The 16,191-nt window shown below is 50.4% G+C and overlaps 1 protein-coding gene across 2 annotated transcripts in view; it reads right to left on the bottom strand.

The window, feature by feature from the left end:
• IGSF3 (immunoglobulin superfamily member 3) overlaps positions 1–16,191 on the bottom strand; it is a 94,300-nt gene that overhangs the window by 5,674 nt on the left and 72,435 nt on the right. For both annotated transcript variants that reach the window (XM_059872305.1, XM_059872313.1), the window contains 2 exons: positions 4,230–4,640; positions 2,198–2,605 (listed from right to left, as the gene is read on the bottom strand). In XM_059872305.1, the coding sequence (XP_059728288.1) occupies positions 2,198–2,605; positions 4,230–4,640 (819 nt within the window). The remainder of the gene's footprint in view (positions 1–2,197; positions 2,606–4,229; positions 4,641–16,191) is intronic.

Raw genomic sequence — 16,191 nt, 5'->3', positions numbered from 1 at the left:
ACAGGGATTGCCTGGGGAGGTCTCTCTGCTCAAGCCACTTTGGCCAGCAAAACTTCCCAAGTAAAGATGTGGCAGATAAGAGCTCTACTGTTCCCTGCTCCCCCTCCACAGTACAAATGTCTGCCAGGAATGACCACTAAAATCTTTCCAGAACCTCATGCTTTTGCCAGCTCTGCTGCACAGTTACAAGGCTGACATCTTGCTGGAATGAGCAGGCATGAAGCACTGCAGAACATGCAGAGAGTGGTTGCTTTAGAAGCTGGAAAGTACTCAGTGAAGGAAGATTGTACTGTTATTTGTCCTACAGCCTTTAAGACAGACATTTAATCTTGAGTCATATGCCTCAAAACATAAGGAATTTGTGTTTTCCAAGGTAAACTGCCTTTGCATCTTATCTGTTGTTAAAACAGGCAAAACTTAGCACAGTACTCTGAGAACCTGCTTTCAAGAGTTCAGGAGTCTATCAGTGCTGGTCAGTCTTAAGAACAACCTTTTGGGAGCACAGGAGCAGGCAGCTCCACTGTGTCCCAAGTCAAGCAACGCCAGCTGAACAGCAACTCCTTGTGGAGCTCAAGAGGAGAAAGAAATTGTATTATCTCTGGAAACAAGGCTCTGCAGGAAGACTACAGAGCTGTAGTTCACATATGCAGGGAGAAGAGACAAATGTCAAAGCTCAGAGTTGAAACTGGTCAGTGTTGTGTCAGCACTTTTTAAAAGCTGTTAATAGCAAGATGATGTCTGATACCTGTTAAAGATATCATAAGGATGAAGAAAAAGCAGAGGCATTCAACATTTTTCTGCCTCAGTCTTTAATAATACTGATAGACCTTGGGCTGCCCAGTCCCATGAGTCAGAGGACCATGAGTGCAGGAACAGTAACATTTCCATCTGCAGACTCTGAAATTGTGAGGGATCAGCTGTGTCAGCCAAGTGTCCACATGTCCACAGGGCCCGATGGGACTCATCAGGTGTTATGGCAGGGCTCCTCCTCAACATATCCAAGGGCCCTGGGAGTCTGGGGAAGTGCTTTTTGGCTGGAAGCCGGCCAGTATATATTCCAATTTATAAGAAGGACATGAGAGAAGACCCAGGAAACTACAGACCTGTTAGTCTAACCTGAGTTCCTGAAAAAACTGCAGAGAAGATTATTCTGGGTACTGAAAGGCATTCAAAGAACCATGCAGTCATCAGACACAGCCAACATGGCTTCACAGAGGGGAAGTCTGGTTAAATAATTTAATATTCTAGTTTCACCTGCCCTGTCAGTGGATGAAGGGGAGGCAGCGAATGCAGTTTTTCAATTTCAGTAAGGCTTTTCATATTGTCCCTCACAGTACCCTTCCAGCTGTGGGATGGGGGGGTTCATGGTGTACTGCCTGAAGAACAGGCTGAAGGGCAGAGTTCAAAGGGATACAGTGAATGGGGCTACTTCTGGCTTGTAACTGGTCACCAGTGGTGTTCCTAAGGGTTCAATTTTAGGGCCAGTGCTGTTCAATATATTTATCAAAGATCTGGATACAGGGGTTGAATGCAGCATTAGCTAATTTCCTGACAATACCAAACTGGGAGGTGCTGCTGATTCTCTTGAGGAACAAGAGGCCTTACAAAGTGATCTAGACAGATTGGAGCTCTGGACTTTAATTAATGGAATGGAATTTAACAAGTTGAACTGACTGGATTTTACACCTAGATCCAAGTAACACCACACAAAAGTAGAACTGGGAGAGGAGTTGCTAGAGAGCAGCCCTGCAGAAAGGGATCTGGGGATGCTGCTTGACAGCAAGCTCAGTAAGACTCAGCAGTGTGCCTCCACTGCCCTCTTCTCATGAAAGGACCTTGCCCCTGAGGCACATACCTGGGAAGCACAGGTAGCTTCTTCCACCCTATTCTCAATCAAAATGTGAGTAAAATCAGGAGCCCACCTTATTTAATCTGCCAAAAGTGCTGAAGAAAAAGTAATTGTAGACACAGTGACAAAATGCCAAGCCCATCTAGTTGTATTTGCAGAACTTGTTCTACACGCTTTCCAGAAAAGCAAGAGCGCAACCAAGAAGACAGGGAAAAAGGAATCAGCGTGGTCTGTCCTGTGCTCCTGCCTTGTGCCCCAACCCACTGTCACTGACAGACAGACAGTGATTCGTGTCTGCCCAAGAGGGCACAAGGCTGCTCAGGGCAGATGGCCCCAGATCCCACTGACCTGGCTGCTTGACTGTGAGGGTGCTGAGCCCGGAGAGCTCCTCTGCGCGCTTGTACCAGCGGTCGCTGGGGTCGAGCAGCCACTCCTCCACGCGGCAGCCGTAGGCCCCGCTGTCGCGCACGGTGGCGTTCTGGATGGAGAGCAGGAAGAGGCCGGGGGCCGGGCTCTCCAGGTGCAGCCGGCTCCGCAGGTCGCCCAGCGCCGCCGGCTCCCCGTAGTGCAGCGTGCTCTGCCGGCTCAGCCAGGCCACCACCTCCTTGTCGGCGCGGCCCGGCCGCCACACGGACCACTCCACCGAGAGCTGGGATGAGGGGCTGCTCCGGTTCTTCACCAGGCACTCCAGGGTCACCCACTCGTTCTCCAGCACTGTGATGTTCTTGTGCGTCTGGCTGACCTGCAGGCGGTTATCTATGGGAAAAGCCCGTTAGAAATGCAATGTGACCAAGGGCTACAAGGGTCCTTTGTCACCCCACAAGCCTTTCCTGCATGGCCACAATCCTGGGGTGTGATGAAAGAAATAAGGAAGTAGAGGAAAAAATGGCAGAAAAGGGAAAGAAAAGGACAAAAAAAAAAAAAAAAAAAAGGAGGAGAAGAAAGTAAGGCTTGTGGTTTTTAGGGTCTTCCGAAAATTTCAGGCGAGTCACCAACAATGACCCATTCGGTGCAGGGAATTGGAAACTCACAATCTCCCAGCAGGACCTGGGAGGTCCAAAGTGTACAGAGACCTAATGAAGGGAGATCACACCTCACTCTTTTCTTGTTCTCCTCCTAGGATGAGGCAGTAGCCTCATCACACCCCAACCAGTAAGCCCCCTGTTGTGGAAAAAGGAAAAAAACCGGCAAAGTATAGAACAGACAGCTGATTGCAGGGAAGCCCCGCTACAAAACAAGAAGTGGCATGAGGGCAAAGTCACACGCAGTGTTTTGCTGCCTCGGGAATGTCCCTGGTTTGTGCTCCACAACTTCATTGATACGCGGGAGGGTGACTGGAATCAGGTCTTTTATGCGAAATGACGTGTCCAACTCTCCTAAATCCCTCACAATTCTTTCCAGGGCCAGCCTGGACTTCCCTGGTTACCACTGCTGCAGCAAGCAAGAAGCACTGTACTTCCCACAGAGAGGTGGGTGATGCAAAGGAGGGGACAGTCACAGCCCCCCATCCCTGACCACCCCTCAGCCATCTTGGGACTCTGCAGACAGAAATGAGGAGCTGGCACTGGCAAGCAAGCCATGCTCTGCTGTGCTTCCTGTGTGTGCGACCAGGCAAAGCTGCACTGGGGACCATGTCCAACATCCCTATTGCACCCTTGTCCACAGAGCCTGTCTCTGGACAGCCAAATCCAGACAGAGAAAATGCTCTAAATGCCCTACTCCAGCCCTGATATCCAGCTGCATCCATCCTGCCTTAGGGATTTTATCTTCCAGACACAGGCAGCTGGAGCAAGCAAGGACAAGGCAGGCTTCCTCATGAAGTACCAATGCTCTGGACAGTACTTGCCTCCCTGCCTCTCTCCTCTGCCCCAGTCTGTGGGGGCTGTATTTAGCTCCTCCACCAGCTCACCTTGATCAGTGTAATCCACTGCCACAGAGACCACCCACAGAGCAGATTTCTCCTTTCCTGGCAGCCAGCTCCCCACCTCATTAAACATTATTCCCATCTCATGTGCAAAGGGAAAAGACACACGGCTCCCTGTGCCTGCCAGGATACAGGCACAGAGTAAAATTAAACTGCGTGCAAGACATAAAATTGCTTTCCCAGACAGGCACACACACAGGGGTTCTCTCTCAGCAAGTCGCTAGCTGACACTCTTGCTACATGACGCTCTCAAGGATAATGAAACCTGGCTGGATGCAGTGGCCCTATAGACTATGGGGGATGGATAACCTTCACGTGGGGACACTGAAAGGCTCAGCATGGAGGGACAGGAGTCACATCAAAGGAGGGAAAACCCTCCTTCCACGCAAGGATGTGCAGGCATGAGGATGCAAGGACAGGGCGGCAATCTCACAGGCCATGCCAAGAGGACCCCACCTGGCTGCTTGACGGTGACCTCGGTCCGCCCCGACACCTCCTCTGCCAGCTTGTACCAGGCGTGGTTGGGGCTGAGCAGCCACTCCTCCACGTGGCAGTAGTAGCTGCCGCTGTCCCGCACCTCTGCCCGCTGCACCGTCAGGCTGAAGAGCCCGCCCGAGGCGGAGCGCTCGAACTGCAGCCGGCCCCGCAGCCCCTCCTCCTCCGCGTAGGTGCCGTACTCGAAGGCCGAGCTGTGCGTGGTCTTCAGGATGAGCTTCCCATCAGCGTCCGAGGGCTTGTGCACGTACCACAGCACGGCGAAGTGGGAGTCGGGGCTGGTCTGGGACTTCACCGAGCAGTTCAGGAGGATGGGCCGGTTCTCCACCAGGGTGATGCTGCGCTTCGACTTGCTCACCTGCAGCTTGGTCACTGCGAGGGGGAATGGAGAAGCATGGAGAGAGGTGGGTCATTAACACAGGAAAGAAATTCACCAGATTTGGGGTGGGCCAGAGAGTGCCCTCTTGCTTGGGTCTCATATGCCTTTAAGACATTTAGATATTCTACCAAATCTCTCCTTTCAACCCCTATCTACTCCTGGATCCTCCCACTGTGTCTCTCAGCAAGAGAGGCTGCTTTTTCACAATCTGACCTTTAAAAGACTCTTTTTAATTCATAGTGGTCTAAGGCACCAGGCTTAGTAAGATGACTACACCCAAACTCAGTGGTTTTTCTCATGGTGAAATCATACCACTTGTACCTCAGGGCAATGAGCTATTGACCAGTTCCAGAGAAAACCACTTCTGAGAAAGCAAATTAAATGAGACCCCACTGCTGTCACATGCCAGACATCTCAGTGAGATGTATCCCATAGACACACAATAGCTAGGGGAGGAAGTGCAGGCACAACTGGAAAAGGAGAAAGAGTACCAGACTGGAAGGAATCAGCAAGGAGCAAGCTCTGCTCCCACAGCCAGGAGATCTGGCTCCAACTCCACCACAAACTGCACAGCCTAGGACAAGCCAGAGGCCCATCACCTCTCTTGGCTTCCCAAGCACAAGTGCAGTTCCCATGCTGTAGTTAAGCAGTCCCACAGTGTTGAGGATGATGCAGCAGAATCATTAGCTCTACTTCCTGTAAGGAGAGACACACAGATTCCCAATTCCTCTCTCCCTGTACAAACACAAGACAGAGCCTCTGCTGCAGTGTGTGCTCACACTGTGCTTGTCAGCCCAGCCCTGAGCCAGGGCATTCCTGTTGGCAGGGGAGGACACAAGGCGCCCTCCTGTGACACTTGTTGCTCGATGTGCCCTGGAGTTCCTACCAGCCACAGACAGGGGAGAGGGGCAGCTCCCACCCAGTCAGACACATCAGTCCTCCCCAGCAGCTCTGCCACCACGGACCTCCCCTCCTTCACCCCTCCTCACAATCCCTGTTCCCTTCTGAAAGGGGGAATGCTGCCTTGCTGCTGACAAGCTGCAATCTCTTAAATAGAACTTGAAGAGCGCATGGGTACAAGTGGCATGACGAAAGTGTGGCACCACAGGCACAAACAACTGAAGGCTGCCAGGGGACCTCTGCCCATCCACACCCTGGAAACACATCCCACACATCCTGTGTTTGTGAGGAAGCAATGTTGTCTTCTCTCCCTCACCAAGGCATGGGCTCCTTGCTTTGCATCATGCTTTGCTTCCAGCTTCCCTTGGGCACCAGGGCCTCGGATGCCTGTCGGCACAAGTGATGAGTGACAGTGCCCAGGGAGAGGATGAGCACAAACAACTTCAAATGGGAGGAACTCCCACCACAGCAAGGCTTTCTGTGCTATCACATCTGAGATAGGCATCCTGGTATCGCATCAGACATTCCCCTGGAGCCTGGATTGCCCGTGGCTTTAATCAGTATGCTAATAAAGACTGCGTGGCTGGTGCCTGTGGTATGGCATGGAGACACTGGAGGAAGGAAAGGAGGGAAACTGTCCTTGTTTTTCCTCTCTAGGGACTTCAACCTAATGGAAAGAGTCAGTGTCACCCTCTTGTATTTCTGCCATAATCCAGACACATTCCTTCCCCTTTGTTTCACTCCAGGACAAGAGCTTTAGCCACCACACCCACCCTCATCCCACCTTTTCGGCTCACCATCGGTTAAGAATGGTTATTTCGAGCATTAATCAATCTTCCAAGTCCCTAGGAGTGAACCAATAAAGGAGAAGGTGGTTCTCAGCAGTTTCCTTTTTCCCCCAGCCCCCTTTCCAAACAGTTTATTTTTAATTGGTACTGGATTATTTTCTGCAACTGTTACTATGGAAACCTTTGTTACTATAGCAACTGTGTATGTTAAGTCAGTAGCCCTATATCTATTAAAATGCAGTATATACACACACGCTCTGTGTGGTGGGTTGCTCAATATCAACACACATACACACACACACAAAGCCAGGGTACACACAGACCAGAGCTGCTGAGAGGCAAGGACCTCTGTCTCACAGTGCTCTTCCCACATCATGGCACCTCCAGGAGATGAAATGAGGATGGCTGACACTGAGTAATTCTAATCTTAGTGTTTGGGGCAACAGACCCACCTTGTACATGACAGATGCATTCCAATGAAGCAGTGAGGGCTTGTTCCCAGACCATAACCACAGTAATTGTCACTGTGTACAAACAACATGAACCCCTGAGGTCATCCAAGGAGTCTTAGACGGCCCCTCAGCAGCTTTCCCCGCTCCCATGCAACCTTTGAGAGCAACGGGGAAGCAATCTTACTAACTCTGACAAAAATGCGATCGTAAATTTCACACCCCCCCCCAATCCCTGGCAGCCACGGCAGCCAGTAGTCAGGAATTTGCCCACACTTGCACTGAGTCCCCAAGATATTGATGAGGTAGTGCTTCTACAGCTGCTACCAGCTGGAGCAGCAAGCCCTGGCAGGGAATCACAGGTCTTCTCTTTGCCAGACTATACTCTTGCAGAGGTTCAAAACACTGTGCACGAAGTTTCCTCTAGATTAGAGGCATCAGTGATATGTAATGACATCCCTGCCAATGCACTTTTCATCAGACATGAATTATTTTCCTAAGGGAGGCACACTGCAGCAGATGCAAGTGCAGGTTCTGTTTCCCTCCCACAGAATTAGAGAGGACATTTTCAGTCTTTTCCAATTCTGTGAATGCCAAATGCTTCTACATCCTGGGGCTGGTTCCTGCATAGTACACAGGCACCCATCTATTCTTCATTACCTTTTACAGATCCTACAGTAGTGATTCAAGGTTTCTATGGACCACAGGCTGATAACAACTAAGTTGGATATGCTGTGGCACACAGGTTACCTTGGGGCAGCTTTACCCTCGGGAAAGATCCTGGTTAAGACATGGGAAGCTTTGTGGGGTAACTCACACTTCTGCTCTCCCACAGGGTTGACCATCAGCCACTGTTCACAGATACACAAACAAATCCACAAAGATCATTTTGCATTTGGGATAAATTATTTTAAAAGGGTAAAACAGATAATACTGAAGTTGGTGGTCCAGGGTAATGGGAATGGCACAATACAACGCCAGGGAGTCAATCCATCTCTTCCCATTCTGGTGGTAAGCCTATTCCAGTGCAAACTGAGTCTCTCCATGCCACGTGCAGCTTGCCAGGTCACGTTTAGAGATGCTCCCATGACATGGAAATGGTGCACCAGTGAGGTTGCAAGAAGTCTGACACCCCAGGCACCCAGCCAGCGAAATCTCACCCTACTGACAAGGGGGAAACTCCCTTTCCTGGCTTGAGGATTTGCCTGGGCAGAGAGCCAGGAAAGGGCTTGGCCTTCAAAGGCTGAGTTGATCTGCTGTGCCCCAGGGGCTGGGCTTTAGGTGAGGCAGGGCAGGGCTGCCCCAGCTCAGTGTCAGGCAGCAGAGGTGGTGGGCACAGCAGCGTGAACAGACACAGTTACGCAGCATTTTCTGCTGGCTGTCAAGAGGCTGATGTTCTCTTAACAGCCTCCCAAACATCTGCTCTGTGAGAGGAACAGGTGCCTGCATCTAGGTGAAGTTATCGTGCATATCATCTGCATACCATAATCCTGTTGCCACAATGTCTCCTGGCTCCCTGGAGAGTGCCAGTAAAGAGGATATTGTACCTTAATGTACTGTAATTGGCCCTACATATGCTATTAAGGCTTTCAATTTACACTGGCAACAAGTCATGGTTAGAAACCTCTTCATTTTTTTTATCATTACCTCAAGATGCCTGTGGCAGCTTCTGGTTCTCAGAGTTTGCACCTCTGGCTGGGACCTCAGGTCAGACACACCTTACAACCACAGCAAGCTATGACACAGCCAGATCCTCTACAAGCTGATATGTAGTAGATGTTTTCTCCACACCATCAAGCAAGCAATCAGTCTCCTCAAGCTGAGCATGTGGTAAGCACAGTTACACAAATATCTGGAGGAAGGGAGAGCAGTCATCAGAGGAGGAGGACAGAGACAGTGATGTCATTCATGGTTTTTCTGCTGACTTGCTGCCTCTTGGCTCCCTCCCCTCTGTTTCCTCATCATCAAGCTGGGGTTACAACACTAACCTTTAGTAAAGCACTTTGCAACCTGTACCTAAAAATGCTGTGATAAGAAGAAGCTCCGTCTCAAACACCTTACATCATTTTGCCTTGTAGGCAACAAGAAAACACAACAGCAGGAGTTTACTCCCCACCTGGGAGCCACCATTACCAAGTCCTGGGAATGGCAGTGTTTAATTGCAGCTGAAGATGTTTTGATTTCCTCAAAACAGCCCCACACAAAACCCCAGAATGTTGCTCCTACAGCAAAGGAGGAGGGGACCATCCACTGGGGAAGGAGGCAGCTCTGCATGAACCAGCAGCTGTGGCACAAAAGGGTGGGCAGGAGGATGGCCACCACATCCCAGAGTCCCCAGAAAGCCCTGTCACCACAGCAGGGAGGTCGTGTCCCACTTTGGAGGTTGCTGCTCACTGGGGAGAGCTCCTCCAGAGAACACTTTTGCTTGGAAAGAACTGATGAAATGTTGCAAAAAGTTTTCTGGGGAAACGTCCTAATTTTAAAAGCCTCCACTGAGATTTCACTGTGCTGAGGTGTGTGTGCAGGGGGAGCAGAAATGAGGCCAGCCCAACCTAAACCCAGCCTTGGTTTAACACCATACAGTGGGTTTAGCAGGCCAGGCAGGAGAGATTCCTTTAAAGCAGCACAGCGCCACAGTGACTTCTACAAGGAACCTCTCTCTCCCCAGCACACTCAGTGTACAGCCCTAAAGGGCACTGCCCAGGCCTTTGGCACAAACTCAGCCATCTCCTCAGCCCGTGGTCACATCCCAGAGGTGCTTCATCATTTCCCTCATTAGAGCCTGAAAAGCACTCGGTGCCTGAATTCCTCCAGGAGGATGTTTGCCTGGGATTCAAGAGACCAGTGCGCAGGACCTGCCACAGGCTTAGACATGTACTAACATTCAGACCCCTGCCAGCTCTTCTCCCTTCCACAAAGCAGGGCTGAGGAGCCTCCTCCACCTCCCCAGACACAGCAAAGACTCCTGCTTTAATGACTGAACAGAGTCAAGCAAGTACATGCCAGCCTACTGATTCAGCATGGCAAAAGCTGGGTGACTCACGTTTATTAGGTTAGTTGAAATCAAACCAACGTTCAGAAGGGAAAGATGTGCAAATCCTTTTGGAGAGGAGGCATCAGAAGAAAGGCATTTGCAGAAGGGAAGAAAACAAGAAGCTCCTAGGAGGACTGTGCTCATTAAGCTTAAGCACAGCACAGAAATCACAGCAAAGTAAAGACAAAGGCTTCCAGCACTGGGGCAACCTCCCCAGAGAAGGCAGGAACATGGCAGCACAGCTCCCGACTCCGGCTATTCTCTTTTAACTGAACACAATTCCTCCTGAAACTGGATTAGTGAGGTTGCAAATTGCATTAGCCAACATGGGAGGCTGCTGGTGCAACAGGAGCAGCAGAAAGGGAAATAGCATTAGACTTTGCCTGCCATTATTACTGCCATTATTAACTTGTCACTTTACTGTAGTGTTCCTATAACAATGAATTATTGCCTGCAAACAGGCTGACATGATTGAATTACTGGGAGAGCAGCTCTGTGGGAAGGAAAGACAGCATTAACCCTTTCCTGAGGAAGGCTCAGCTTCAGCCCCCTCCCAAAAGAGCTGAAGCTGTGACTCTCACCACCAAGTGACCTGCATTTCAACATGTTCAGCTAGTTGCTGTGAAGTCCACAGCCCAGCAGGCAGCCCAGACACTCCCCAGCCTCACAGCGGCTGCTGCTGCAGCAAGACCAGCCGAGTACTTAAGCAGCTGCACACGTCCATGCTGACCATCACCTGTCCAACAGCCCTACCCAGCACTCAGCCCCAAGCACAGGCACAGGACTGAAGGACACTGTGCTACTGCAGCCTGGGGAGCGGAGTTTGATGCTCTCAAAATGGTGCCAGAGGGTGCTTGGCAAAGCAGAACAGGCACCTCCCCTCAAACCCTATGGTGGATCTGCTTGCTCAGCCGCACCCCCACCAGCTCCAGCCCCAAGTCTGATCATCCCAAAGTACCTACAAGTGGCCCCATGCCCTGCCCCTCCCCAAAAGCAGCACAGTCAGACCCACCAAGCCCTGGGGGAGCAGGTCAAGTCCATCTCTGCATGTGAAGACTGCAGTCAGTGACAAGGACACGCGCTTGGCTAGGGAACAGCCTGGCATTACCAGCTGTGCTGGAGCCTGTGGAGCAGCTAACAAACCAGCAGGTAACCAACCAAGTGGGGCCTCAGGGAGGAACGCATGTGTGACCCAGAAAGGCTTTTTAAAGCCCAGAAGCCATATATCTGCCAGCACATACAGAAAAGGCAAGATTGGAAAAAGCTGGGAAGCTCACGGCCTCCCAGGTCCAGCCGAGGCTAAGGCAGAGACCACCAGCTGGGATGTACCATCGGCCTGGAAAAAACAGGACTTTCCCCAAGAAACAGAAACCATGTCAGTGTCAAGAACAGCAAGAAACAAATGTACCCCAAAGCAAAATGCCTCACAAACCTAAAATCAGAAACTTTCCTGCATAACCCTGAAATGCACATAAAAGTTCTGCACGAGAGAGAAGAGGGGAGGGAGGAATAAAAGATTCCCAGCATGAGTTGTGCCTGCTGTCAGAAAACAATATATGGCTCACTGATCACTTGTAAATTAAAATATGGAGATAGGATCACTGGAAGATAAATTCAGTACCAAGCTACACTGAAGATAAAGAAATAAAAAAATAGCATACAGAGATATTTAATCAACTCCTCATCAGAAAGATTTCAAACAAAGGAGTGCTCTGTCAATTAGGAAAAAAAAGTAATTAAATGCACCTGAAGAGCAAGTTGTAACACACACTGCAGCACCCCACACCAACTCCCATGTCATGCTGGAGGCTGGATTTCCTGAGATACTTCTTCCCTCACAAAACAACTTGGCAGTTTTGTGCAGTTGCACGCTCAGAGCACAACTGCACCCTGTAGTGCAAGGCTGACTTTTGCACACGCTGTGTTTGACTTGGGCATTTTCAGCAGCTCCTGCTGAAAATCTGAGTGCTGGGCAGACAGAGATGAGCTGCTTAGGGTGGTGTGAAATGTCATTTTCTTGCCACCCAGAGAGCAAGCTCTCCAGACAGACCTCAGGCAGGATCAGGAGACCTTTCGGATACTGCCCGCACCAGCCCTGCCAGTGTCAGGTGCTGCTCTCCATGCAAAGAGAAGTCCCCTGAGAAGGACTCAGCTGAACTGATCCAAGCATTAGCTCACTCCACTCACCTTTAACTGTTCCCTTCCACTGGGCTAGTTTTCTGCAGGTGTACTAAACTGAACTGTGGCACAGCAGGAACTGTGCCAGCACAAGGAATGGGACAGGACCATGCAGCCAGCAGCCCACACTGGGGATGAGGATCACCTCCTTCTGTGCAGCGAAGTGACAGGTCAGCTCCACCTGCAGGAGTTTACTTCCCACCTGGGAGCCATTATTGCCAAGTCCTGGGAATGGCAACATTTAATTGGAGCTGAAGGTACCATTGCCCCAAAACTGAATGCTCATGGATGACGCTGCTTCCATAACTAGTGAGTACAACTACTGCTGGAAGAACAACCCAGTGGAATGAGCCATCTGTCATTTCTGAAGGAATTGTATTCTTGAACTTAAGGAGTGAGGACATATTTCAGCATAATGGGCTACAGATCCATCATCATCTGAACTCCCTGCTTCTCTGTTAATTGGGACAAGGAAAACTATAGTAATTTTCTTTAGCAGCATCCCAAATGCCTATTTAAGAAAGCAAGATGGCTTTAGAAAAAACTTTTATGTATACATACATACGTAAAAAAAAAAAAAAGAACCTGAGCCACAGGTTCAGCATGTTTGCAGCCATTTTGCTGTAAGGAAGCAGATCTCAGGTTCAGTGAACCCAGGAATCAGTCTCTGACCAATGTCAGAACATGCAGTTTCTCATGCCAAGAGAAGCACTCCTCAGGATACAGAACACAGAAGAATGGTGCAGGTGCCATGTACAGGAATGGACTGCCAAAGGTGCTGCTTGGGCATATGGGGAGGGACCCCTGGGCTGGGCACTACTCTGACTGGAGGGCTGAGAATCCAGCAAGAGAAATATTGTGCTGCTGCAGCACTGAGCCTGCTGGCCCCAAGGCCACTCACCTCACGGAGAGCTGGGGCTGCATGCAAAGACTGGGACAGGACAAGAGTGGTCAACACCTGGCTGCAAAGCTGCTCATCACCAGCCTCCCTCTCCCTCAAGGGCTGCCCCTGCTGACACTGCTTTTGAGATCTTCAAGGACAGGAGGAGGTACAAAGCTTTAGAGCTGGACACCATCTAAGTACTGCTCACTGCAGAGTATTTTAGTCCAAGGAAAGCAAACAGGGAATCGATGAGAAGCTGAAGTGTGTGGAGAGAGAGAAGCTGTTCAAGACAACATCAAAGAAGGTGCATGTGCACAGACTGCAAATAGGCTGACACCATGGTTTTGTACATCCACGCTGCAAACAGGAGTGGAAAACTGCTCAGGAGATATCAAAGAGAGAAAGCAGAGAGTATTCTGAAATGGAAGTGAAAATTTTGGACCTAAAAACCACGGAGAGAGTTAACTTGAACAGAGCAGCATATCCTGGATATGGCCCAGGTCTCCTGGCACTTTCAGTCTTGTCAGGGGGCTGCACTAAGATCAGTGGGCACACACAGAGCAGGCTGAGTCAGGTTAAGGTCCTACTAGGTGCAAGGATGCATTCCCACACTCCTCACCCATGTGTAATGCATCCAAGATGCTTCATCCATTTAAAGTTCAACTTCTCAGGTCATGCCCCTGGGTGTATTTTCCAGGCTGGAGTCTCAAGAGAAACTTAGAACATAACTGGCTGCAATCAGCTCAACACACCTGGCTCTTACAGAAGGCTCTCACCCGCAAACCTGCAGAGGAGTCAAGCAGCACTGCTCCCAGAAGGAAAACAAACACAGGGAGAGGTGAATCACAGCTCTGACCCTGCAAGGCCAGTGTCATCATCCCCAGTACAGCATCAGGAATGCAGCAGCACATCCAGCACGAGCTCCCTCCCCTGCTGCTTACACCCAGGAGGACAGGGATGTTTGGAGGAGGGAGGGATGGCTAAATGTGGAGAAAAAGCACCCTGGGATGCTGGCCTGGGATAAATAACTGTGCCAAGGAAGCGTCAGCAAGTCTAAGTGGGGAATCTGTCCCAGAGGACCTGGCAAGTGGGGCAACCGAGCTCCCCAGGGCAAATGGGCATGAGTAGGAGAATCAACTCTACCTGTGCTATCTGCAGAAGAAAAAGGGCTCCAGCCAGATCACTAATGCAGGTCCACACAAGGTGACAGCTCAGGGTCATGCAACAACTGAGACCCTTCATTTCATGTGTTCAGTGTGCTGGAAGGAAGGAGCAGCAGCTCTGAGGAAGAACAGCAGGTCTTACCCCACTGGCAGTGAAGGGAAAGGAGCAAGTCCCCGAGCACACAGGGAAGAGGAGGCTGCTCAGCACCACAGCCATGGCTGCTGAGGAACTTCTGAGCTTTTCCTGAACTCTTTCAGCACTCAAGCACGGGTACAACCATTTGCCAGATGGAGCAGGCAGCTGTAAAGCAGGGAAGCAGTGCTGTTCTACAGAGCAAAACCACTCTGGGATCAAGCAAGCAGCAAACTTCAGTTTCCAGACTTCACTTCTGTAAGGAAGTTTCCAGCTCATTAACTCTGCTTGCTTAACTTTTTTTTAGCTGGATGCTGCCAGAAGCAAGAAGTGCCAGGTTAAAGCACAGATTTTGTGGCCTTTGAAAACACTTGCTTGAGCCTCCACTCAAGAGTCTGGTCAGTATCCACTGGCCACCTCTAGTACAAAAGGCATTCTTCACATCCATCCATAAGAGGATTCCTTAAACACTGAAATTACTAAAAATTACTAAAATGAGACGAAATAAAGGCATTAACAGTAATATCTGAGTTAAGGAAAGTTTCTCACTATACTCCACAAATGCCTTGGTAGTTAATTATTTGAAAATCAGTCCTCCTCTCCCAGCATTAAGTGTGTTATAAAGCAGCCTCCTTTTCCAGTTCTCCTCTGCCTCATGCCTTCTTCATCTTCCCAGCATCCTTAGTCTGCAGTCACAACCATCCACTGCTTGGCTGCTCACTGAGCCTTCAGAGAGAAGGAGGAGCATGAGACTGAATAGTCTCTCTGTGGCTGCCATGGATGGCTTGGACAAAGAGGTAAGAGTCCTTCATTGTCCACTCATTAGGTTTCTCTGGCCATTACTAGCCCAGCACAGCCACTCCCTGGTTTCCTGTGGAGAGCAGAAAAGTAGCACAGGGCTCTGCACCAACCTGAATGCAGGGCTTCAGGGACAGCACAGCACAGCACTGGCTCAACCCACTCCTAAAGTAAGGTTCAGGAAGAAGCCACCTCCAGCTCCTCCAAGGCCAGCTTGATGAGCCTCCACCCTCCCCCTCCATGATGGTTTCAACTTGACAGATCCTAATAAAGCAAACTTTAAGAAGCTGCCCCTGGAGAGCCTCTGCAAGATAATTAATGCTCTAATGAAGAGCATGACTGCCTTGTTTGCTCGACGGCTCCCAGGTCAATCAATCTGCTGGAGACTGGCTTGCAAAAAAGCAGTGAGGAGCCCAGCACCCCTGGAGTCTCCTCAGTTATCATCCCCTGCCATCCCTCCTCCCATGTTCATTACTGTCAAAAACCCAGCAGCAAGAGGACTGATTTATAGAGGTGATTGCAGCTTCTCCCCGAGCGCCCGATCCAGATTTAGTCGCGAAGGAACAGGACAAGGGACAACGCAAGGATGGAGGGGTGGGGAGCTGCATGGGGAGCTGCATGAGTATGAAAGGGGTGACAAGGTGCTCTTAGGGTGGGGGTGTTGTGTGAAAGCCCTGCTTTTTCTGCTGTTGCCAGACACACTCTCCAGCACTCAGACCCCAGGACTTTGCTGAATCACCCCCTCGTCTGTGCTGCAGGGGAATGATAAGTGCAGTAACACAACACAATGACAATGGCAATTTAATACACCAGCACAAATCTGCCCCAAGCCTCCTCGCCAAAAGAGAGAGCACTCTGCAGACACCCAAGCCTGCCCAGATTGCAGCACAGCCCCCGTGGTGGACTGTCTGCTGCCCTTGTCTGAGTCCTGCAGACCACACGGACACGCACTGCTCCCAGACAGCGCCTGCTGTCTCATCCCTGGACACCTGGCAGGGAGAAGCCAGATCCAAGGAGGAGATGGGAACAGAGCCTGCCTGACAGCCCGTGGGTCTTCCCCTTGACCTGTCTGAACCTATCTACCACCTTCCTCTCTCAGGCAGGACCCAGAGCCCAGGTGCTGTGTCCCCTCCGTGCTGTGCAAGAAAGGGGGCAGGGGACAGTGAGGTCAGCTGGCATCTCAGTGAGCACTGAGAGCTCAGCCTGAATCAAACACTT

Source organism: Haemorhous mexicanus, chromosome 2 (assembly GCF_027477595.1).
Source record: "Haemorhous mexicanus isolate bHaeMex1 chromosome 2, bHaeMex1.pri, whole genome shotgun sequence".
Classification (NCBI taxonomy): domain Eukaryota; kingdom Metazoa; phylum Chordata; class Aves; order Passeriformes; family Fringillidae; genus Haemorhous; species Haemorhous mexicanus.
The sequence above is the reverse complement of the archived record's forward strand: the minus strand, read 5'-3'. Positions and strand labels throughout refer to the sequence as shown.